Source organism: Protopterus annectens, chromosome 9.part0 (assembly GCF_019279795.1).
Source record: "Protopterus annectens isolate FY-2018-M chromosome 9.part0, PAN1.0, whole genome shotgun sequence".
Taxonomy (NCBI): Eukaryota; Metazoa; Chordata; order Ceratodontiformes; family Protopteridae; genus Protopterus; species Protopterus annectens.
The window spans coordinates 910,791,390-910,816,727 of record NC_056743.1 but is presented as its reverse complement, the minus strand read 5'-3'; the positions used below and the strand labels follow the sequence as shown (position 1 = coordinate 910,816,727).

The 25,338-nt window shown below is 39.3% G+C and overlaps 1 protein-coding gene across 1 annotated transcript in view; it reads left to right on the top strand.

The window, feature by feature from the left end:
• The window catches only part of LOC122811661 (unconventional myosin-Ib-like), a 1,027,360-nt gene that overhangs the window by 965,728 nt on the left and 36,294 nt on the right, over positions 1-25,338 (top strand). Inside the window, exon 27 of the mRNA XM_044083653.1 lies at positions 3,298-3,450. Within this exon, the coding sequence (XP_043939588.1) occupies positions 3,298-3,450 (153 nt within the window). The remainder of the gene's footprint in view (positions 1-3,297; positions 3,451-25,338) is intronic.

Sequence of the window (25,338 nt, the reverse complement as noted above, 5' to 3'; positions counted from 1 at the left end):
CCCCACACCCCCCTTAAAAATATATTCCAACTCTGAGATCGCACTACAGTGAGGAAAGGACAAATTTTCCAATCTTCACTGTATCACGATCTCACAGTATCGATGTCGATCATATGCGTTTTTGCTCATCGGAGCGTTCGAACTTTATTCTGTTAGTTGTTTTAACATAGACCCTATATTATAACCATGAAACCTCACATACGCAAATACAGAAATGTTGACACATATTGACCGAACCGCAGAAACACTGACTGTCCTGAACTGCGAGATTCAAAATGTCGAATCGGCATAGTTGGCCATCCTCACCGCCCACTATGTACTACCTACCCAAACAAAATAAATAATCTAGATACATGCACTTAACAAAACCCTACTTCTAACCCTAAACTAAAGCTTACATATATTACTATTTATGCACTTACCTTAACCCGCACCCTAACCCTAAGGTCCGTAACTATTGCACATGTACCTTAAGGAGCTATACCGGAGAAGGGCCAACTGTGAAGATTCGACATTTCGAATTTCATGCTTCAGGATGTTTGGAGTTTTCTCGGTTTGCTCAATATGTGTTGACATTTCTGTATTCGCGCAACTGCGGTTTCACAGTTGTAATAGGTAACCATCTTCATAGTGTTTATTGTGGATGCGCATGCAGCATTTGTACCTGTACATTAATCAGTAGAAACTAAAACATAAATTTTGGTCTATTTCCACTTTAGTAATGTGGGTACTCAGGTAAAAACTATGAAGACAACAAAACTGAAGGAAGCATGAAGCATCCTTTAAACAAAACATTGTTTCAACACTAAAACATCATTAGAGAGAGAGAGAGAAAAAAAAAGTAAACAGCTTGGAAATGAGCTGTTTGACCTGTTCAGAATGTGGTTGTGATAATACGTAAATACCCATTCTTTTTTATTTACTACCTCCCAATTTATGTGTTTATCACTTATTTCAGAACCTTCTCCTATGTCCTTTTTATTATTTTTCTATTTTTTCTCCTACTTCTATTTTTCTCTTTGTTCATTTTCTTCTTTTTCTTTTTCTTACCCTGATTTTCATTTTTGCAATCCATCCATAAATGTACAGTCTTGTTACATTTATAACATCATGTCCCATTTCCCCAAAAATATAATATTTTCTTTTGTCACAGTTACTTTTCAAATGTCCTTCTTTTCACACAAAAAACATGTTTTGGGTTGTCCCAAGTGTTTTACAACACCCTTATTTCCCTCCACATTTATCATACGTGGTATATGTATATATTTTTTCTCTTGCTATTTTTGCTACATTACAATCTTAGCCACCAGTCAATAAACCATTTTGTCGAACTTTTGCAATGTCCAGTACTCCTTTACATAAAGTTTTCAAATGAGTTTTCAAAATATGTCTTTCTACCTCTGTTCAAAATTGTACTTAAATTTTCTCTTCTTTTGCTTCCCTGTTAATTTTTTTATCACCTAAAGATTCCATGGGTTACAGCCATTCTTTTTTATAGTCTCCAATAAAAGTTTCCATTGAAAAAACAGTCTTAAATATAATGCCACAAAATGTCTCTTACTCTTACCTCATGTGTTTTTATGCCCAAAGGAGCTATTAAATTGTCCAACAACTGTCCATTCCTTTGTTTTCTTTACTTTAAATCCTTAACAGGTACTTCCATTTTTCATTTTCTTCTGCCTTCTTTTCTGCTACTCTACTTTTGCCTTTTTTTAACTTTCTCAGTATATTTTTTCTTTTCTGTCCCAAAACTATTCTTCAGGATTGCCTCTGCATCCTCCTTTTGAATTTTCTCCATAATGTCTCCCCAGGAAACATTGATTTCATTTTCTGGCTCACTGTGCACCACCATTTCCTTAAGTAAATCATCCCAAAATCTTCCTGACTGGAGGTTTGTAATTATACATACATTTGCTGACTCATCTCCATCAAACAGATTTCTTTGGAACATCTCCTCAGAATCCTGCATGCATTCTCTGGTCTTGATATTTGCTTTCTGCTCCATTTTCCTCACCACTCCATCATCTCCTTCTCTCTCCATCTGCATCCCCATTTCTCTAGACTGCCTCTTCACCTGGAATGGAAACAGGAACTGATCCTTCAAAATGGGTACCACTCGCAACAGTGATGAGTAGGGGAAGTTCTCTGGCATTCTGACTAAATGTCTCCTAGTCAGTATGAATGCCACCTCAAGGTCCTACCACTGAAAAGAGGTCATTGACCTAGCAACTAACCCAATCAACAAGGAGTGAGTAAAATAAATATTGTTTGCCTAACTACTGTGGGAACATCCTCATGCTCCTTACTGATGCACACGTTTTAAAGATTTGTTACCCATTTTTCTAGAACAAACATGTTACTACATAATAGGATCCAAAAAGACAGTGGTGGCAGGAAATACAGAAAATAGAGTTTTATTCAATTTCAGGAGCTAAAATATTAGTCCACTTGCTTTGCAATCTCAGAAGAAAATAATCAGTGCATTCATAACAGTGCCTCATGCACACCACTGCTACCTTATAACCAACAAGAAAGCCCCAGATTGCAGACCTGACCTAGGCCAAAATCTCAGCTCCACACTCCAAGGTTTGTTCCAAGGCCTTAATTCCACCTCTAAATTTGGGTGTTTTAACCAGGTATAATCCACAGGCTACACTCCACAAATTAGCCTGACTGGGCCCCTCACTTACTTCATGCTTGCTGTTTTGCCTTTCAGATTCTCCTTCAGTAAGGGACTAACTTCTTACATTTAGCCCTCTAGGGTGCCTAAGTAATTAGCAGTTATGATCTATGAGAAAGTTACCACAATCCATGCATTCTGAGAAGCCATTTAAAGGCACATACATGTTTTCCATAACTAACATTACAATATCACAATGTTATTAACCTTTACACAATATTTGCAGATTCAACAGGCCCATCATGTCACAGTGTACTCATGTACACACACACACACACACACAGACACACACACACACACACACACACACACATGTACATATATATATATATATATATATATATATATATATATATATATATATATATGTAGACATAAATGCTCTGAAAGTCAGATACAGCTCTGTAAGTCAGATACTTTTATTGTTCTATTTTATACAGAAAATGTACAGAACAATTTTAGTCATTTTGTAAATGGCAAATTAGCAGAAAATGTAACTTAATAGACAGCAAAAAGATGCTGGCTAATAATAAGATGATAATGTTAGAAGCAGGCAGAGGTAGAAGTATATGAAAATGTACAACTGTAATAATTATAATGATAATTGTATATTTCAGAGTACTCCAATGTTGTTTCTGGTAACAAAGAGTCACTGCATATTTGCTGATCCAAGCTCTGCTAAGACAAAGGATGTCATTAGCTTGACTGACATTGCCCAGCTTTCTACAAGCAAGTATTCTGATGGGATAATAGCCCTGCACTTGAAACAGGTAAGAAACTATATTTGCACTCATGATTGTCCATGTAGGCTTAGTATACAGCAATCTGACCTTTTTGGTTTGATGACTGCTGTGATGTAGTTCTAGACTTTCTACAGGTGACAGTGTATTCCATAGTTCAGCATTAGTGAACTCTTCATTGCTTAGTTACTATAATGCATTTGAGATGCTATGATGAATAATTTTTATTGCATACATTTGTAATACGTATAACCTTAGATTTTCTGATATTGAAAATATATGCCAGAGTGAATGTTTTTTTTAAATGAGAAGCAAATATCGTATCCTGTTATATAGTTACTGATTTAGTATTTATACCTTTAATACCTTGTTTACACTATCAATATATCTCTCAAATGTATGTATTTTGAATGCAGCATTTATTGCTATCATTGAAATTATTTTAAGCTTCCTGTTGTGTAATATGAGGATCATATAGTATCACATCCAGGTTTATGGTAAAGAGTGCCAATGCAGTAGTAGAAAGCGTAATTGTAGGAACCAAGAACTCAGTGACATAAAGTTATACGGGGACCACAAGCAGGGCTCAATACAAACAAATTTCAGTTTTATTCAACAGTTTAACACTTTTTTCCATGTAAAGGGCTTCTTCAGAACTGAGTACAACTAGCAAATACATACACATTTATACAGTCATGTGACATTCACTGTAACTGAAACTTAAAAGCGCCAAGTTAAAAATCATTTAAAATATTAAACAGAGAACTATAAGTAACAAACACTGTGTTATAAAATGTAAACAAAGTAAAAATAATAAATCCTTTTCCAGTTTTCTCCAATAAATTCCAGCCTCCTCTTATTAAGACACCAGGAATTTATTTTGACTGCAGGTTAGAGATTGCCTTCCCTATCAAGAATTGATATCAGAATATAGGCAAAGAGTAAAAAATAGAGGGTCCTAAATGAAAGATCAGCACTGGTAGAATTTTTAGCAGAATCTAGAACAGAAGCTGTCATTAAAAAAGGAATAATTAGTAGAGCATATAAAATATTGCATGATAACTATAAGAATCAATCAGAGGACATTAGAAAGGATTGGAAAGAGAAACTGGATAAGCAGTTCAGAAAGAAACAATGGGATGATATATTTTTGTATGTCTCCAAAATATGAAACAAAATGTAGAAGATATAGGATTTTTGCTTGGAAATGTTTACATAGATATTTTTATACCCCAAGTAGACTCCAGAGAATTTTTTCTCAGGTAGACAGCAAATGTTGGAGGTGTGATGGGGAAGGAAGAGGTAATTGGAAACATGTTTTCTGGGAGTGCAGTGAGTTGATGCACATTAAGGATTTCCTGTGGGATGCACTGTTGGAGATGTTGGGTGGGCAGATTGTTGTACTGAGGGAGATGATTTTTCTGATCTATGATACAGAATCGGAATTGCCTAGACATGGTAAGGCCTTGCTGTGTCTAATTATGGTGGCTGACAAAAAAAAAATTGCTAGAAAAATGAAATCAAAATCTAAACCAACTATACTAGAAGTACTGAATATAGAAACAGACCTAAAATAACTAGAATTGAAATCATTAGAAAAGGGTAGGAGCAAACTACAAAGAAAAAAATTGGAATTGTGGGAACAATACATACGGGGAAGGAATGAGGTTTAAAAGAAGACAGGACTTAAGTGAGCTGTGTAATGTTTGACTGAAAATGATTCGGTCGATTATAAGTGATGTATAATGTTTGCAACTGGGAGTGTGTCAGTATGGTTTGTGATGTAAAATGCTTCCAACTAGGATTGTGTCAGTGTGGTTTGTTTTTATTTATATAAATGTATGATTGCCTATGTCATAAGTGATGGTTTAATAAAAATGTTTCTTATTTGAAAAAGACAGGAATTGAATAATTTATGTAATGTTGCTTAGGTTATATGATGTATAGTAATATAGGTGAAGTATAATGTTTGTAAACGTGAACTTGTTAATACAGTTTAATTATTTTTATATAAATGTAAATCGGCCTATGTTATGAGTGATAATTCAATAAAGGTGTTTAAAAAAATAAAACTTTGCAACACTCATTTTTAAGATCTTGCTAATTGAAATATAGTCATTTAGCCCTGGGGGTGCTCCTGCTTCAAAATCAAGCTGCCAAGCTAGTTCTCTGACCTTAATTATTATCTCCCAAGGTCTGCCCCTAGGGTCAATTGGGACATCTTCCAAGATGCAAGGCAAATATCCTTCTGTTTTGCATTTCGAATGTGTGTCTGATGTAACAGGCAAGAGGCACAATCAACTAATCTAAAAGGGTGGCGAAAGCCAAACACACTCTGGCTAGGCTTATAAATGCCCTAGGGCAGATAGCCTAGTATCAGCCTATGAACCTATGAACCTATGAAGAGAGTGAACAATAAGAGTACAAACGTTTATAACTGTGACAGTAAAGGGGTGATCTACCTGGCTAAATGCAAAACTCGTAATTCCTTCTGTGTTAGGAAAACCAAAAGAAGTTTCAGAAAAAGAATATTTGCACATTTATATGATATAACCAAGATGAAGGAGACTATTGCTCTTTATAGACACACTATATATGTTATGTTTGTATATATAATTAACAATGTTTAACTATTTATGAATTATCAGTGATTTTTAGCCTAGTGTTTGCCTTACTAAATGTACCTTTATTATAAATTCTAGTAGATTTAGAAGACCATAATATCTTATCATTTTTAAACATCTTTATTAAATTATCACTTAAGATATAGACAAACGTGTATTAATAAAGAAAACAAAACATATTAGCAATTATTTCCATTTACACACATTACACCTCACATATCTTTTCTTTCATTGTAACTATCAAGTCCAGCATTACATAAATTGCTGAATTCCTGCCTTCCCTTAAACCTCACTTCTCTTCCTGAATATTATTCTATGTGTATTATTCCCACAATTTCCATTTATTTCTATGTAGTTTTCTCCTTCACTTTTCTAAAGATCCCACTTGCAGTTTTTGTATCTCTTTTATAATACTCAGTACTTCAAATACAGTGGGTTTAGATTTTGATTTCCATTTTCTAGCAATTGCATTTTTAGCAGCCAACAGAATTAAACCTAATAAGGCCTTACTAGGTCTAGGCAATTCAAATCCTATGTCCCTAGGTGAGGAAATGTTTTTTGAAATCTAACTGGGGTATAAAATACTATACAAACACTTGCAAACAAAGATCCTAAACCTTCTGGACTTTGTTGCATACTTGAGATCCATAGATATGTCCTCCCATTGTTTTCATGTAAACTGTTTTTCTAGTCTCTCTTCTTAGTCTTTTCTAAGCCCCTCTGCTTGTGTTTTATAGTTATCATGCAGCAGTTTATATCTACTAATTATCGCTTTTTTAACAGCAGCTTATTTTCTAGATTCAACTAAAAACTCCACCAGAGCTGATCACAGAAGACGCTGTGGAGAATAATTAATAAAGAGTTGAAGGAATTTATCTGAGGAGGAAAGAGGGCAAGAGTTAAGTGGGATAAGCTGGTCCTTACAGTAGAAGAAAGTGGTTTCAGATAATCTGATTTGAAGGGATATTTTTAGAGGTACACAATTAAGGCTCATATATATAACACAAGCAGAAGGTTATAATTCAATATGGAAAGGGGGTGATGATGAAGCGGGGGAGGGTTCAAGAAATAAAGAGAGTGAGGTGTTTTGGATGCACATCTCTAAGGAGAATAACAACAATCATGCAGAATAGTATATTCATAAAGCAGAAGAAAGTATTCTAAGAGCTAAGCCAACACAAGGATGGAGAAGGATTTTGCCTATAGACCTGACTGCAAGTAAGGGTACAGAAAATAGGCAAGAGGGGGCTGGAATTTCCTCTAGAAAACTAGCAAAGGAACCAAGGTGTTGTGAGAAAATGACTAGAGAGGGAAAGGTAAAAGAGTGGATGAGGCCAAGAAGAGACTTGGATTGCAGGTTAGAGACTGCCTTTTTTACCATTGATTGATCATAGGAAGTTACTAGGCTAATGTCCCTAGGGCCCTTACAAACATAGCCAAGTTCTAACCTTATTTCCATGATAAGCACCTATCGTCCCTGCCCAAGAGGAACACAGGTGGACCCCCCTCGGGTGAATTTATAGTTACCCATCCAATCGTCCAGATTGTGTTTGAAGAGGGCCAGTGGGGGTCAGCTGTGATAGTTACTTCAAATGAGACTGATTTGTGGTCAGATCTCACCAGGGAAGACCTCACAGTGGGGATGATACAGTGGTCCCCCATATTGGTAAGCACCAGATCCAGCATGTTGGCACCACTTGTAGGGGTGTCAACCAGCTAGTTCAGGGCATTGGAGTTAATGAAGTTGAGTAACCTTTGGGAAAGTGAGTTTGAGTGTGAGTAATTTACCCATTTGATGGGTGGTTAGTTAAAGTTACCCAAAACCATGATGTTCGGATGTATCTTGAAAGACTCAAGTAGATTCAAATAGGCAGAGTGAGTGTACTGATTCCTAGAGGGGGTCCTGTAGCTGATAATGAGACCTGACAAAGGGGGCAGTACAGTTTTTATGGATAGCATAATATACGAGGCAAAAATGATGAAAATATTAGATGATGATACTAAGTATACAAGAACATCATTAAACGAGATTAATATTGCTAACAACATTTTTTTTTAACTTTAATTGACCTTTTGCTGCAGGGAACAATATGTACTTGGAGCTTTCTCTCCTATAATTGTATTAACTGCCAATATATTTTTTGTATGTACTTGAAGCTTTTCTCCTCGGGCCTCCATTGAAAAAGGGCTCAATATGGCCCAATGGACTTTCCCGGTTAACAAACTACAAATAAATAAATAAATCTTAACACATTTAAGTATTTACATACAGACAAGCCAAGAGTTCCGTCCATATTTGGAATTCCAAAGGTACATAAAAACCTTTTGGATCCCCCTTGAGACCCATTGTGGCTTCAGAAAGATCCGTTACTGCCCGTTTAGCAAACCTTTTAGATTTTAAACTTAAAGAAAATGTCCTTGATGGGAGCCAATGTACTGAAAGACTCATGGGACATGTTGAAAAGTATAAAACCAAACCTATTTAATGATAAAATTATTTTCATTACTACTGTTATAATAGATTTATTTACCTCCATACCACACAAAAAAGGAATCTGTTGGTTTGAGGAGGCTTTAGTTAAATATAGGAAAGTTACCAACAATGATTTTAGCACTAATGGATGTGGTTTTAAGAAACAATTTTATATACTACGAAGGCAAATTCTTCCAGCAATTTCAGGGTGTGGCAATGGGAGCTAGATGCTCCCATATATGTGCCAACATTATTATTTTCTATTGGGAGGAAAAATATATATTTAGGTCAGAGTATGGAAAATGTTGGACTTTTTATAAGCGATACCTGGATTATATTTGTTTATTTTGGATTGAAACTGAGGCTACATTTTCAGAATTTTTAATTATATCTCCAGGACCACTTCCTTTTTAAAATTCACTTACAAAATAGAATATGAATAGATGAGTTATTTAGGTCCATAGGTTCATAGGTGCGTACTAGGCTAATGGCCCTGGAGCCTTTACAAGCCTAGCCCATAGGATTACCCTGGCATTGTGCCACCTGACCTTAGTTCCCAGTGCCTCTGTAGAGTAGAGCCACTGGAGAGATTCCCCGGGTGAATTTTCTATTTCCCATCCACTCATCAAGTTTTCTCTTGAAGAGGGCCAGTGAGGTGGCATGGGCACCTCTCTGGGTTATGAACGCATCCCTCCAGCTTGTTCTGTTGATTGTGGTAATGAGGTTAAGGTCTCCAGAGCATGTGGTGCGGAGGGATTGGGATTTCTTTAGGTGTAGCATTTCTAACAGAGCTGGGTCAGATATGGCTTTATAAGTCAAGCAGAGATTGCCTCTAAGTAGGTGATATGAGACAGAGAATAGTTGGAGATTTTGCGTCTGTCCATATAGGATAAGTGTTAAGGCCTAGGATCCTCTTTGTGAGGTACTTTTGCAGCCTCTCCAGTTGTTACAAGTGTCTAGTGAGGTACATGCCAAATGGGGCATAGTACTCAATGACCGGCCTAATGAGGGAAGAGTAGAGGGACACAATGACCTCTTTCTTCCTAGATGCAAAACCCTTAGTAATGAGATGTGCTACATAGAAGGATTTTCTGACCACAGTGGCAATGTGGTGGTCAAAAGAGACGTTGCTGTCAACCTGTGTTTCCATATCTCTTATAATGCCTTCTGTTTTCAGTGGACTACCATCGATGTGGTAATTCATGGAAACCAGGTTTTTTCAAAAGGGGATGACAATGCATATTTTGACATTGAGCTTAAGGCCATGGTTCTGACACCAGTCGTTGGTCTCAGTGAGGCCTTTCTGTATGATGTCAGCATCACTTGAGGAATTAATAATAGCTCCCAACTTGCAATCATCTGTGAACTTTGTCAGTCAGAGTCCCTTCGTGTTGGCCTGGACTTCAGAGAAGTAGATACCAAACAGGAGAGGACCCAGGACCAAACCCTGTGGGACTCCACTCGTGACTAGTCGGCAGTCTGACTTGGAGTCAGCTACTTTCATACTGTGGGTTCTATCTGTGAGCCAGTTTGCAACCCACCTAGTGATATTGGGGTTGATGCCTAGTTTAGTGAGTTTTTCTATTATTCCTGAGTGGGGAATGGTATCAAAGGCCTTGGCCAGATCAAGGTAGGCTGTATGAACTATCCTGCCTTCATCCACAGCTCCGGCGACTGACTCAAAGAAGTTGACCAGGTTAAGCAGGCATGATCTACCCTTCAGCAAACCAAACTGTGTGGGATCCAGAGTTTGGAGATTCCCTATATCCTTGTTTATTAGGTCCATGATGATGCTTTCCATAGCGTATCCATTGTGTATCAGACTCATCAGGCTAATGGGGCGATAGTTCCCAGGGTCTGTAGTCGCTCCTCCTTTTGTGGAGAGGGATGAGTGCAGCATTGCACCATTCAGTAGGGACAAAGCCTGAGGTGAGGCTATGATTGAACAGGGCACACAGGTGAGGTGCCAGTTCACTCTATAGTTCATGCAGAATACTGCCAGGGATGTTGTCAGGTCCCATAGAAACTGTATTCTTGGCCTTGGACAGTGCTGTTTTAATCTGTGCAGCAGTAATACTGGGTGCCTGGCAATCTCCTGGTATTGTGATTGGTCCTTTGGTGGGGGAGAGAGGGGTAAATCTGGCACTGAATCTGTCAGCCAGTATGTTGACAATATCTGTTGGCTCAGTATAGGAGGTACCATTGTGCAATAGCTCAGAGCAAATCTGGGTATTGCCGTGGAGATTCTTTACATAACTATAGAAGGCCTTGTGGTTGTCTGTACTATCTATTACAGTTCTGTTTTCATAGCCAGTTTTAGAGGATTACATGAGGGATCTCAACTTTTTGTTGAGGCTGATAAGGGAGTTTTTCCAGTCTTGGGATTTTACCTTCTAAAGCATCAGTTTCCTTGTTCTGTTGTAGATTGGTTTCCTTTATTGGAGGAGAGCGTCTTGGTTCTACTGGGTATGGCGAGATCCATGCATTTGTGTACGTGTTCGTACAGTGCAATGGTGTATGATTCAGTGGTCATGCAACTATTCACCATTTGCATGGGTGCTGTGACGTTAGCCACCTCTGTTTTTAGGAGCCCAAAGTTAGCTTTGCATACGTTTTTATGGTGGTTACCTTTGTGGGGGGTGGGAGGGATGTGAATTTCCAAGGTGATTAGTTTGTGGTCAGATCTAACCAGGGAGGAGTTGACTATTGGTGTACAGCAACGTTCACCCATGTTAGTAATGACCAGGTCATGGATGTTGCTACCTCTAGTGGGGGTAAGAAAGAGCTGGTCCAGGACATTGGAATAATGAATTCCAGGAAACATTGGGCAAGTGTATTGGTACATGAGTAGTTTTCCCAGTTAATGGAGGGTTAGTTGAAGTCACCCAGTATAAGAGTGTTAGGTTGGACCCTAATATTCTACAGGTTGCTTAGGAACATGGAGTGTGAGTCTTGGGACATGGTTGGGGACCTATAGCAGGCTACGACCTGAATCACTGTCCTACCCAATGTTAGCTGCACCTGAAGTATCTCTGATGTGTTATGTTGGGCTACCAGTCTGGAGGTGTGTGCATCCTTTATGAATATGGAAACACCACTGCCTTTGGAGCTTCAGTCCAAGTTCTGAGGCCGAATGGCATGGAATGAGTTATAGCCTGGTAGTGCAGGGGTGCTTTCTGATGCCCTGAACCAGGTCTCTATTACAGCACAAATTATGTTCTCCATTTTAAGGAGTACTTTGAGCGAGTGCATTTTGAGATTTAGACTTCTAGCGTTGAGCAGCAAGGCCCACAGATTGCATTTGATTGTAGCTGTTATGGTGGTAATTTGGTCTTTGGAGCACCGCCTAAAAAAGGTACTATAGGGGTGGCAAGAGCCTTGCCCAGGGATGACAGATCCAGGCCATCTCTGGCAAAGCATCGAGATCTGTCAATCATGTCATCCCAGGCAGACAAATACTGGATTGCCTTAGAATGACACCAGAAACTTAGCCATTTGTTGAAATCAATCATTTTCTGCTTGTACTGTCGTATCATTCTGGGTGATGGTGGAAGCTGCTCAGGGCTAGGGTCATACCCACCTGGGCTATATCATCTGAGAGCTCCTCCATGTTTCTTTTCATGTAGTCCAGGGAGGTACATCTCAGGTCATTCACACCCACATGTACAATGACAGAGTCGTATTTGTACCTGTTGTTGCGGGACCTGGAGTGTGTGCATTATGTGGTGGATCCTGGCACGTAACAGGCAGCTGATTGTTACTTTCTCCTTATTCAACCTAGTGAGTGGGACATCAGTGTGCCTCACTATTGAGTCACCTATGATTAGTGTGTCGGCCATGCTGTTTTGCCTTAGGGACATTAGTTGAGTAGTACACTGTTTAAGACAGTTATGTGTCTCGTGATTAGTGTTGTGTTGTGGTAGTTGAGTGCATTTCTGCCTAGGAGGTCTTTGCTGTTTGGGTCGATTTTTATTGAGAGCCTCCCCAAAGGTGGTGTGTGGTTTGTGTTTTTATGTGAAGGCAGTGCTGGTGTGTGTTCTGGACAGCTATGTCTTCCATGTTGGTGTGGTGCAAGTGTTGACCTTTTCTTCTTGACCAGCTATTTTGGTCTTGGCTGGAGAGTGCGTGGCTTCCAATTTAGATATATAAGTGCATCTCTCACAAGTTTGAGTGTTGGGAGGTAAGAGGAGAGAGTTGTCAGTGTACATGAGGGAGTTGCTACATTGCCTTAGGATGCCCAAGTTCACTAGGTTAATAGGAGAAAGCAGAGGGAACTGACCTTTAGACATGCCTGGAGGGCTGGGCATTAATAATAAGTACTGGAGCTGTTTTTTTGTAGAACATTTAGTGCTGGTAGCACTTTTGTGTGCTACAATAATTGCTAGAAAAAGTCTGGTAAAGTACTAGACTAATAAGTCAGTAAAAGTGCAGGAGAGGAGAGAGCTAGCAGATCTAAGGGAACATTTGAAAAGCAGACTTTTTGACACCACTCAGAAGCGTACAAACAGTCATGGATACAGCAAATCTGTATCTGGACTAGACTAGTTACAGAAAAGGCGGGAAAGAAGCACAAATTTGGGCTTTTAATCCAGCAAGTTGAAAGAGATGGAAAAACTGCCCAAACAGTCAATAAACTGCGATTTCTGGGCCAGAAACCACTCCTCTTGTGGTAGATAGGCTACTTAGTGCTTACCACTCCCACTGATAAGCTAGAAGGTTTCCCTCCAACACAGAAAGGCTTGGGGGCTCAGAAGCTTACAAGCAGTCCTGGATACAGCAAGATTGTATCTGGACTACACAAGTTACAGGAAAGACAGGAAATAAGTGCAAATGCGGGCTTTTAAACCAGAAAGTTGAAAGAGATGGAAACACTGCCCAAACAACTAATAAACTACAATGTCTGGGCCAGAAACCACTCCTCTTGTGGTAGATAGGCTACCTAGTGCTTACCACTCCAACTGATAAGCTAGAAGGCTGCCCTCCAACACAGGAAGACTTGGGGGCTCAGAAGCTTACAAACAGTCCTGGATACAGCAAGTCTGTATCTGGACTAGACTATTTACAGGAAAGGCAGGAAATAAGTGCAAATGCAAGCTGTTAAACCAGAAAGTTGAAAGATATGGAAAAACTGCCCAAACTGCCAATAATCTACAATTTCTGGGCCAGAAACCACTCCTCTTGTGGTAGATAGGCTACCTAGTGCTTACCACCCCCACTGATAAGCTAGAAGGCTTCCCTCCAACACAGAAAGGCTTGGGGGCTCAGAAGCTTACAAACCGTTCTGGATACAGCAAATCTGTATCTGGACTAGACTAGTTACAGGAAAGGCAGGAAACAAGTGCAAATGCAGAAAACAGGTGCATCCAGAAAGATGAAAGAGATAGAAAAAACTGCCCAAACAGCCAACAGACTACAATTTCTGGGCCAGAAACCACTTCTCTTGTGGTAGTTAAGCTACCTAGTCCTTACCACTCCCATTGGTAAGCTAAAAAACTTCCCTCCAACACAAGAAAGGCTTAGGGGCTCAGAAGCTTACAAACAGTCCTGGATACAGCAAATATTTTTCTGGACTAGACTTGTTACAGGAAAGGCAGCAAACAAGCACAAATGCGTGCTTTTAAACCGGAAAGTTGAAAGAGATAGAAAAAAACTGCCCAAACAGCAAATAAACTACAATTTCTAGGACAGAAACTACTCCTCTTGTGGTAGATAAGCTGCCTAGTGCTTACCACTCCCACTGATAATCTAGAAGAATTCCCTCCAACACAGAAAGGCTTGGGGGCTCAGAAGCTTGCAAACATTCCTGGATACAGCAAATCTGTATCGGGACTAGACTAGTTATAGGAAAGGTGGGAAATAAGTACAAATGTGGGCTTTTAAACCAGAAAGTTAAAAGAGATGGAAAAACTGCCCAAACAGTTAGACATTGCTTTAAGAAAGGCCAATATTAGTTTTAGGTCAACAGTTTATAGAAAGGACACATTTTCAAATCCATATTTGTTTTATACTAGTGCCCACCCTTTTTATCAGAAAAGGGGTTTAGTTAAGGGACAGTTCGTGAGTGGGAGCAGAATGACCTCAAAAGACAGTGATTTTTTTTAAAGGAATGTGATTTTTTTGAACTGTTTGTTTAAAGAGATGGGTTACCCCGATAGTCTATTGAAAGAAATAGAACTAGAAGTTATGGAAGGTAGAAAAAGTAGATTTGCACCCATTTTAGGTAATGAAAACACCTCGTTAGTGTTACAAATGATATGGCAAACACCTGTAAAAATGAATTTGAAGATGCTTTCATTACTGACTACAATGGTGGTGCAGCTGTGATGAGGGACATTATAGAGGGAGAGTGAGCTAGATTTAATAGCATCTCAAACTTCAATGCTATTTTTAAAAAAAACTTTTAAGTTTATTTATAGAAAAGGATCAAATATCAAGAATATACTAGAAAAAAATAATAGCGGTAAAACATTTAATAATAATTTTCTTGGGTGGCGAAAGCCAGGGTACCTTTTTGGCTAGGCTTATATAGACCCTAGGGCCAATAGCCTAGTACCTACCTATGAACCTATGAAAGGTAGTGGACACCTTTAAATGTTGTTGCCCACAGTGTCCCTTTGTGAATCAAGGTGAAAGTATACAAATGATTAGTAGAGAAAAATGGATTAATAGTAGAAGTTTTGCAAATTGCAATACAAGTGGAGTGGTGTACATGGCATTGTGCAACAAGTGCACATCATTTTATGTAGGAAAAAAACAAAAGAAAATTGAGAACCAGAATATATGAACATGGTTATGATATAAGGAACAAAAATGTTAACAGAACACTATACAAACACAATTTATTATGTCAAGAAGGCACTTACCACTTTTTTGTTTTAGAAGTAGTACCTAAGGAGGGTAGACTAGATGGGAGACTAGATTTGAATATAGGAAGCTATATTGGCAAATAATATCAGAGGCTACAAAACCACTGGGGCTTAATGAAACAGTCTCCCTGGCCCCTGTTTTAAAGCTTACAGCAGCAAAACTGTAAAATTATTTTAATCTGACCACTGGATGGCATAAAAGGACATGAATTAGAAATGGGAGATGTTAAACTCTAGAAACTTTTTAATAGGTATATATTTAATTAAATATTTATGATATTTTATTAAGATACTCTATTATGGAAGGTTTTGTAAGTTTTATTTACTATATATAATTGCATTTAAGATAAATTTAGGTTTATATATATATATATATATCTCCCTGTCATATGATAGAAACCTCATTTGACTGAAACCATAAGACTGAAAAGTCACTTGACTGAAACCCATAATACTGAATTTCAACATACTAAATTGTAAACTCCACCATATAAAACCAGACTAGGTGGGGGCTATGCCCCCCCACACCCCCAGTGTTGGGGGCTGCACCCTCCACACCCCCTTACTATATATACTAACTCCAGGATTGTACTACAGTGGGGAAAAGGGCATATACCTTTCACGTACCTTACAGTAGTCTACATGCTGTCATAATATGCCATTTCCCCACTGTAGTGTGATCCTGGAGTTAGGATATATATAGTTAAGGGGGGTGTGGGGGGCACAGCCCCTGACATTGGGGGTGTGGGGGCATAGCTCCCCACCTAGTCTGGTTTTCTATTTTAATTTCAGCCTGGTAACTAGAATTCTACAAAAACTAGGTCTACAACTATTTGGATTAGAATTATCAGTCTCTTAAGTGTTGCAGGAAAAATACTGTGTGATTAATGTATAGAAATTTCCAAAGGAAGATCTGTTAATCTAAGGAAGTTAAAATAAATGGATTTGAGTATAATTGTTGATAAAGAGCTATTAACTTGAAATTACTTTTTGGAATTAGCAACTACAGTACTGATATAGCTAATAACCAGATATGAGGCAACATAAGAACTTATTCTCTGGTTCCCAAGAGAAAAAGCTAATAATGATACGATTTGACATTCAGTCTTACAGATTCAAGAATCAATGTATGCAAAAGAATTATAAAGTTCTCAGACTAAGTTTCATCAGACTGTAGATTTCCTGTTAATATTTCAGAGATTATAAAAAATCTGAAATGGCAACTAAATTGGAATAGCAGGGTTGGTAAAAGTCTGTAATTCCTGGCTCTGTTGATAAGCCACTTTCTGTAGTGAGTAGTTTGACATTTTTGATAGAACAACTGAATTTTCTCAGCAGAAAGGAGTTATGCTTATTTGTTTACTGCAGTGCTCACTAATTAACAGACTGCACAGTAGAAATAATACAGATGTCAGGGATTTTTAGGGTAAGGGAGTAAAGACTTGGAGACTTGCAGAATGTAACATCATTGATACAATACAGGGCAAGGTATCCTTTATGTACTGCAGTGCTAAGAATTAACTTAGCTAGATAATGCAACTAATTGTTCTCTGTAACTTCTAGGTTTGAGTCCAACAAAGGATAGCCTTAATGAGTTATAGACTGGATTTTGCTCTGCAAATTATTTTATCTAAATAAAAGATATTGAATTTTATCTAAAGTGTATGATAAATATATTCTTATCTGAGTATTCTTAAACCAACCATAAATTCAATCTGCTATATCTGTTGTAGTCCGCAAGATTTGAAAAATACCCCTAGGAATGTTGCAGGCTTTCTTTTATGTTAAACAAACATCAGATATCTGTTAGTGAATATCATTTAGGACAATGATTGATATACTCAACAGACAGAGAAAGGAGGAACAAGGAAGACTGGCATATAGCTATGCTATATTGTGTTTCACTGGCACGATAACCTACAATATAATGTGCCATCATGTTGACAGATTGGAAGGCAGTAGAGGCTGGGCTTTAAGTTTCGCATTAAGATCATTGAAAGGCATAGCCTTAGTGGAATACTACACTCCATCTTCAATGCCACATTAAAGGAACAACATTTGCATAAGCTAGTTTAATTCCCTCATAACCAGTGTGAATGATGCAAATATATGCTTTCATATTTTTATCTAGAGCCTGTGACTTACAATATGGGGATAGATAGCTGACAGCTGAGAAGGATTGCTCTTCATAGCCATTGCCATTATGGTGACATCTAGCTTGGGATTTTGGCTTAAAACATAGAGGTTTTAGATGTTCATAATATCTGGCATGCCTTCCTGAGAACTGGAGGTCACAGTATCAGGGTGTACCACTGCATGGCTATCTGTATCCTGGAAGGTATCCACCAGGGGTAGGACTACTCAGTACAACTTCTCTACAACTATGCATGATTTCTGGACTCAACACTGGGTAGCAGAGACTCAGTTTTGCAGCTTCTTCTTTTGTATGAGTTTCAGCAGTTAGCAATACTTGGTGATTTGGAAATTTGTGCTTCAGAATCAATTTTAAGTAATTATTGATTGGATTGATATTTTGTATGAGACAGTATTGAAAAATGTGCATTTTTGGCAAGTGTCCATACAACAAAAGAACAACAGTAACTGCCTGAACAGCTGCACTCACTGAGACACAGAAAGGCATGGCTGCATGTCTCCAACAGGGAAGGAAAAAAATGGTTTCTTATATTTTAGTCTTTTGGCTGCCAAAATACCACTCTCTACAAATAAGTGCAAGAATCATGACAAAGTCAAAAATAAAGTAGGCAACAAACTGACATAAGTAAGGAAGAACAACAGAGGGTGGCTGCTCAAGGTTCAAGCTGGCAGGGGTGCAATCTGAAACTGATGAAATGGAAATGCATTGCCAGCATTCAGTATTAATCACAATTTGTCACTGAATTTTATTAATTGAGTTAAACTGTCACAATTGTATGTTTGTTCAAATGAATGAATGATGTGAGTGACTGTGGTGCTTTCCCGTTTTGATTTATATGTGTGTGTGTATGTATATATGTATATATATATATATATATATATATATATATATATATATATATATATATATATATACATAGCTACCACAGAACTGCATAGCTCTCAGCGTGTAAGTGCAAAACTCAGGTAAAGATTAAAAAAATAATGTGGGTAGTAAACTGGCATGGGGGTAAACTGGTGGCTGCCTTTCTGCAAACTGATAGGGGGTGTGATCAACAATCTGCATACAGGTTGGGTTGCTTTTATTTATTCATTTAAGCATTTAAGTAGTCACGTCTGTGGTTCTTTAAGTGAATGAGTAGTGAGTGTGATAGTGATACTTTGCTTTTATCCATATCTTTGGAAATAGGATCAGATTTCTGTGAATGGTTTAGATGCAAAGATCTAGAATGCTTCTTCTGGATCTTTCTGGTATGAAACTGTCTGGATCCCTTTGTGGTTGGTTATGAGAAGCAGAAAAAGAATGACTAGGGACAAGCTGGGGAAACTTTAGATGAAAAATGAGATATTAATTATTTGCAAAATATGTAGATAAAAGATGAAAGGAGTGACTTCATATTATGAAAAAACTCAAAATATTAAATTCTACATCATTACTAAAGAATCCAGCTTTGAAGCAGGCTGTAGCCAGTCAGTCTTAATGAAAGTTTTCATAGTGGGATATGTCCTGTGTATTAATGTTATGGAGGGAGGTTAGCAGCCAAGGAAAGCCTGGTGTGTTATGCAGGCCAAATGTCTGCAGCAACAGTTTTGTCTGCTGCTGCAGCTGGAGCTCTGTGATATCATATTAGTGACTGCCTTTGGCCTGCAAAGAGTCACTTTCTCTCTCTATCTCTCTTGTTTTTCTTATAAAAATACTCTTTGAATGTTAAGGATATAAGGGAATGTAAAGAATACCATTCCTGTCCAAGTCTCTGAGGGAACTTCTTCCATTGTCATTCATATTTTCAGTTGCTTAGCATTTTGCTGAGAGACTGAGAGGCAAAAGGTCCCTCTTCATGTCTTCAAAGACAGACATGACAACAGCAGACATCTCAGCATTTAACTGTCAATAATGATTTAGAACTACTTAATTTAGGCAGTTTTCTAGGAATTTCAATGTCCTGATAAGATCATAGGCTCACAGGAGGTTACTACGCTAATGGCCCTGGTGGCCTTACAAGCCTAGCCAGGAGATTATCCCCAAAAATGAAACCTCAGTCAGCACCTGTCACCCCTGTCAATGAGAGACAAAGGTGGAATCCCTGGGACAAATTTGTTGTTTCCCATCCACTCATCAAGGTTGCGCTTGAAGAGGGTTAGCGTGGTACTCTGACATGTATAGGAAGTCTATTCTAGAGACAGGGCAGCCTCTGGTAGACAAACCTGTCTCTTCAGCAGGTTTTTTTTGATATTGCATATTAGATTTAGGCCTTTCAAGCAGGTAATGCATGAGGAGTTAGACTTACGGATATGGAGCATCTCTAGTAGGGCAGGGTCCGATATTGTCTTGTAGGTGAGACACAGATCACCTCTGAGCAAGCTGCACAATACCGAGTAGAACAATAGTGATTTCAGCCTGTTCACACAGGACAGGTGTTGAAGGCCATGGATTCTCTTTGTGAGGTATTTCTGTGGCCTTTCCAGTTGGTGCAGGTGTTTGGAGAGGTACATTCCAAACGGGGTGGTATACTCAATTATAGGCCTAATGAAGGAGGAGTACTCTGTAATAACCTCCTTTTTTTCTGGATGCAATCCCTTTACATATGAGATGAATCCAGTTACAATCTTTTCTGACCACTGCTGCTACATGATGGTTGAATGTGAGATTGTTGTCATCCTGAGTACCCGTGTCTTTCACCACAGGTTGTGTGCTTAGGGGGTTGCTGTTGATGTGGTAATCAGTAGGGGCCATGTCTTTGCTGAATGGTATGATAATACATTTTTTTTGTTTAACTTAAGGCCATGACTTTGGCACCAGTCATTTATTGCTACGAGACCCTCTTGAAGTATGTTAACTTAATTTGGGGAGTCAGTGACAGCACCCAACTTACAATCATTCACAAACATGGTCAGCCACAGGCCCTTTGTCTTTTCCTGGACCTCTGAGAAGTAGATGCCAAACAGTAGGGGTCCCAAGACAGATCCCTGGGGGACACCACTAGTGACAGGTCTACTGTCGGAGGTGGTGGCACCTGTTTTGACCTTTTAGGTCCTATCAGTGAGCCAGTTGACCACCCACCTGATGACATAGAGATTTACTCCAAGTTGTGTTAGCTTTTGAATGATGCCTGAGTGGGAGATTGTGTCAAATGCCTTGAACAAGTCAAGGCAAGCTGTATGGACTGGCTTTCCCTCATCCAGGGCTTTGGTGACAGTATCAAAGAAGCCAACCAGGTTCAACAGGCAAGATCTGCCCCTGACTAATCCAAATTGGGTGGGATCAAGTGCTTGGAGATTGCCTATGTCCTCGTTTATGAGATCCATAATAATATTCTCTATGGCTTTACAGATCAGACTTATCAAGCTAATGGGACGGTAGTTTCTCGAGTTAGTACTGGCGCCACCTATGTGCAAGGGGATGACAATGGCAGTTCTCCACTCTGCTGGAATGAAGCCTGTAATTAGGTTGTGGTTAAATAGGGTGCTCAATGATGAAGCTAGTTCTTGCTGGAGATGGTGCAGAATACAGCCTGGGATACTATCAGCTCCCATGGAAGCTGTGTTCTTTGCCTTGAATAGGGCCTTTGACACTTGAACTATAGAGATGTGAGGTGCAGGACAAGTATCAGGGATGTCGAGTGGGCCATTGGGGGGACAGGGGATGAAGTTTCCACTGAACCTATCAGCTAGCAGGTTGACTAAGTCAACAGGATCAGTGTAAGTGCTACTGTTAAGTGCTAATTTGGAACAAATTAGCACTTAACAGTAGCACTTACACTGATAAGTGTAAGTGCTACTGTTAAGTGCTAATTTGGAACAAACCTGGGATTTGCCATGGAGGTTCCTGATGTAACTGAAAAAGGCCTTGCGGTTTCCCTTTGTTTCAGAGGCTAGTTTCAATTCATAATTGGCTTTGGAAGTTTTCACTAGTGATCTAATTTGATTGTTGAGGCTGAGACGGGAATTTTTCCAGTTTGGAATTTGTTGCTTTTTACCCTTGGACAACAATTTCTTCCTTTTGTTGAAAAGCCTGTTAATGGAGGATGTCCACCAGTCAGGTTTGTGTTTCCTTGAGGAGCAGGTTTTAGTTCTGTTGGGTGTGGCTGAGTCCATGCAGTTGTACAGGTGCTTGTATACTGTGTTGGCTTACTGTTCAGCATAGTTATCTGCATCCTCTGAGGGGGCGGTGGTGTGAAGCTACTGCTACCCTCCCTTAGGTGCTTGTTGTCAGCTTTTGAGAAGCTTTTTTAGCCAGGTTATGGCTGGGGGGAGGGGGGGTTGGGTGGGATGGAAACATCTAATGAGACAGACCGATGATCTGATCTCACCAGAGAAGAACATACTATGGGAGTTGTGCAGCGGTCACCCATGTTGGGGAGAACCAAGTCCAGAATGTTATCTCCCCCTGTGGGGATGAGACACTGGTCTAGTGCGTTAGAAATGATGAAGTCAAAGAATCATTGGGTGAGTGCATTAGTGCAGTAGCAGTTCACCAGTCTATGCTGGGGTAGTAGAAGTCACCAAGGATCAGGGTGTTAGAAGGTACCTTGATGGAGTCAAGTAGGTCCAAGTAGAAGGAGTGGGTGTCCTGAATCATGGAGGGGGGTCTATAGCTGGCTATAACTTGGATGGGTGTCTTGCCAATCGTCAGTTGCACCTGGAGTAATTCCAGTGTGTCATGCTGGCAAACCAGTCTGGAGGTGTGCATGTCTTTAATGAAGATAGAGACTCCACCACCCTTAATCTTTCCAATCTTATTTTGGGGTTGGAAAGTGTGGAATGAGGTATAGCCTGGTAAGGCAGGAGTGCTCTCTGCAGCCCTGAACCACGTTTCCGTGACCACACAGACATCTGTATCTTTCAGTGTGAGGAGAGCCTCCAGTGAGTGCATTTTCAGGTTAAGGCTCCTAGTGTTAAGCAGCATGACCTTCAATTTGCTTTTTGACATATTTTATGTTGGAAGATTTGTCTTTGGGATATAACCTAAAAAAGTCACAATGGGGGAGGCAAGAGCCTTGGCTAGGATTCGTAACCCCAAGGGTGACAAGTGGAGGCCATCTCTGGCAAAACATCGAGGCTTGTCAGCCATGTCATACCAGGCAGACAGATACTGACTCCCCTTGCAAAGATACCACAAATTAAGCCAATTGTTGAAGTCAATTATTTTTTGGTGGTATTGTGGTATCATTCTTGGTGAAGTTAGAATGCTGCTCTGGGCAAGAGGCATACCTGCCTGGGGCTCATACTCTGAGAGCTCAATCATGTCTCTCTTCATATAGTCCAGGGAGGTATATCTCAAGTCATTCACACCAACATGGAGAATGACAGAGTCATACTTGTACCTGTTGTGTAGAGACTTAAGTGTGTGTGTGATGTGGTGGATTCTGGCACTATAACTTGGACAGACAACTGACCATGACCTTCTCCTTGTTGAGCCTGGTGAGGGGGGCATCAGTGTGTCTCACTATTGAGTCTCCAATGACTAGTATGTTTGGTTTATTGTTATGCCTTATGGGTTGCATTGGCTTATTGTTATGCCTAATGGGCTGCGTTGGCTTATTGTTATGCCTAATGGGCTGTGTTTGTGAGACACTGATGTGTTGTCTACTGTATGTGATATGGTTTGGTGTTGTGTGTGGAATGTTAGTGAGTGTGTTTTGGGGGTCTCTGTTGTTTAGGTAAGTTTTTATTGAGGACCCTGCATAGGTAGGTGTGTGTTGTGCTTGGCTATGGGATGTGGGTTTGTGCTGTTTGTGCTGAAAATCTCCTCGTTGTCAGGAGTGCTGATTGTGGAGTGAGAGAGCATGGATTCCAGGTTACTGATATAGATGCATTTTGCAAGTAGAAGAATTATTTGCTAGGAGAAGAGGACTGTCCCTGAACATGAGGCAGTTGCTACACTGTCTCAGTATGCCCCTGTCAACCAAGCTGGCAGGAGAAACTGGTAGGAATTGTCCAGACATAGTGTTCTGAATACTTGGTTGACTTATGGAAAGTGGGTTGCTGAAACCAAAACTAAGATGCTTAGAATAGCAGATACATTTAATCAGGCTACTAACAAGCAATAATAAAGGCAGAATAAGAGCACTTGAACACTTAAGAGCACACAGAACAGCAAAATAAGGTAATAAAGTAGGTAGAACACAGTTATAGTAACAGCAGCTGAATAAAATGTAAAAAAATATTTTATTAAGTGGAGAGGGAGGAAACAGAACAAGATTAAGAGACTATGGGGTTGTCCTTCCAAAATGCTCTTTCTGTACACAATAGATAGAGCCGATGAGATGGGACTGGTAGGAGTGTCTGAATTCAAAGAAGCAAGGGGTTAGTTCCTCCCAAATGATCTCACTGTACTCAGTTGAGTCAGCAAATGAGGTGGGTCTGGGAGGAGTATCCACAAACAAATTTACAGCCAGGGCAGGCAATTCCAAAGCCACCAAGTTTAAGACTACAACAACACTAGAGAGGGAGGGTGGGAAACAAACTGCAGAGAGAGAGAGAGAGAGACCACAATATTCAATTAATATTCAGTGAAACAAATAAATAAATGCAGTACAGTTTTGTTAACTATCACTGAGACAGTGCAAGTACAAAAAAGTATACTTAAATCAGCTTGTATGTATGTCCATATGGTTGTAGATCAGTCACAACCAGCCAACAGCTCTGTTACTGAGCACAAATACGCAGAAATGTAACTATCCCAGTACTATAAGACAAAGAATAGACCCCCCTCCCAAGTTATCAGATAAAACCAAAACTTCAAAGAGGTAAAACAACCCCCATTGAAACTGGCTGGCTTACAATTCTAGTGCTGAACTAGCCCTAACAAACAAACTGCAGAGAGAGACACCACAACATTTAATTAATATTCAGTGAAACAAATAAATGCAGTACAGTTTTGTTAACTATGACTGAAACAGTGCAAGTGGAAAAAAGTATACTTAAATCAGCTTGAATGTCCAGATGGTTGTAAATCAGTCACAGCCAGACAAACAGCTCTGCTACTGAGCACAGTGCTTGTACCTGGATATTGTGAGATAAAGCCTCTTGCCACAGCATCATGGACAGTATGCATAACTTTTATACCTCAAATGCATGCTACCGTCACTATTTATGTACACTTCATTGAGTTATCTGTAATTACCCAAAGAACTTCCTGCTTTACACTGTTCTTGGTTACTGTTATAACTAATATGACTACCAGTTTATCCTTCACACTGATGTGGCACTGGAATTGTGAAGGGAACAAAGTTCCTTGTACCATTCAAAAATGTATGTGTGCCACCCAACTCAAAGTCCAACATGTCCAATCATCAGGGACCAATATGAATCTGGAAGCACAATGGACCAGGTTAGATTTATTTGTGCTGCCAAAACCCAGTCACTGGAGCTTTTTAACCATGGAGGAGATGAGAGTAAGACTTAAATCTGGCAGATCCTCAAGCTCCACAAACATCTCAAGCAATGCCCTATTTTCCTTCTGTAGTTTTGCAACATGTTTGTTCTTTCAGACACATGATCCAGGATGTCAAGTAAAAAATGTTGCTACAGTTCCACTCACTAAAATGGGGTCACTGTCTTTTGCACTCTGTCCTACACAAGACAAACCTTTATTTCACAGAATTCATCAATATGTTCACAAACATTTTCTGCTTTAAGGGGCAGAGATTGAAAGTTTTTTGTGTATTATTGAATGCAGAGTCCAAAATGAAATGGCAACCTCCTAAATAGCTCAATACCTGATTGTTGAACTGTATTTGGATGAGACAGTCATGCAAATAAGGGAAGATGTGGCTATTCCGCAATCAAAGGCTGTTAA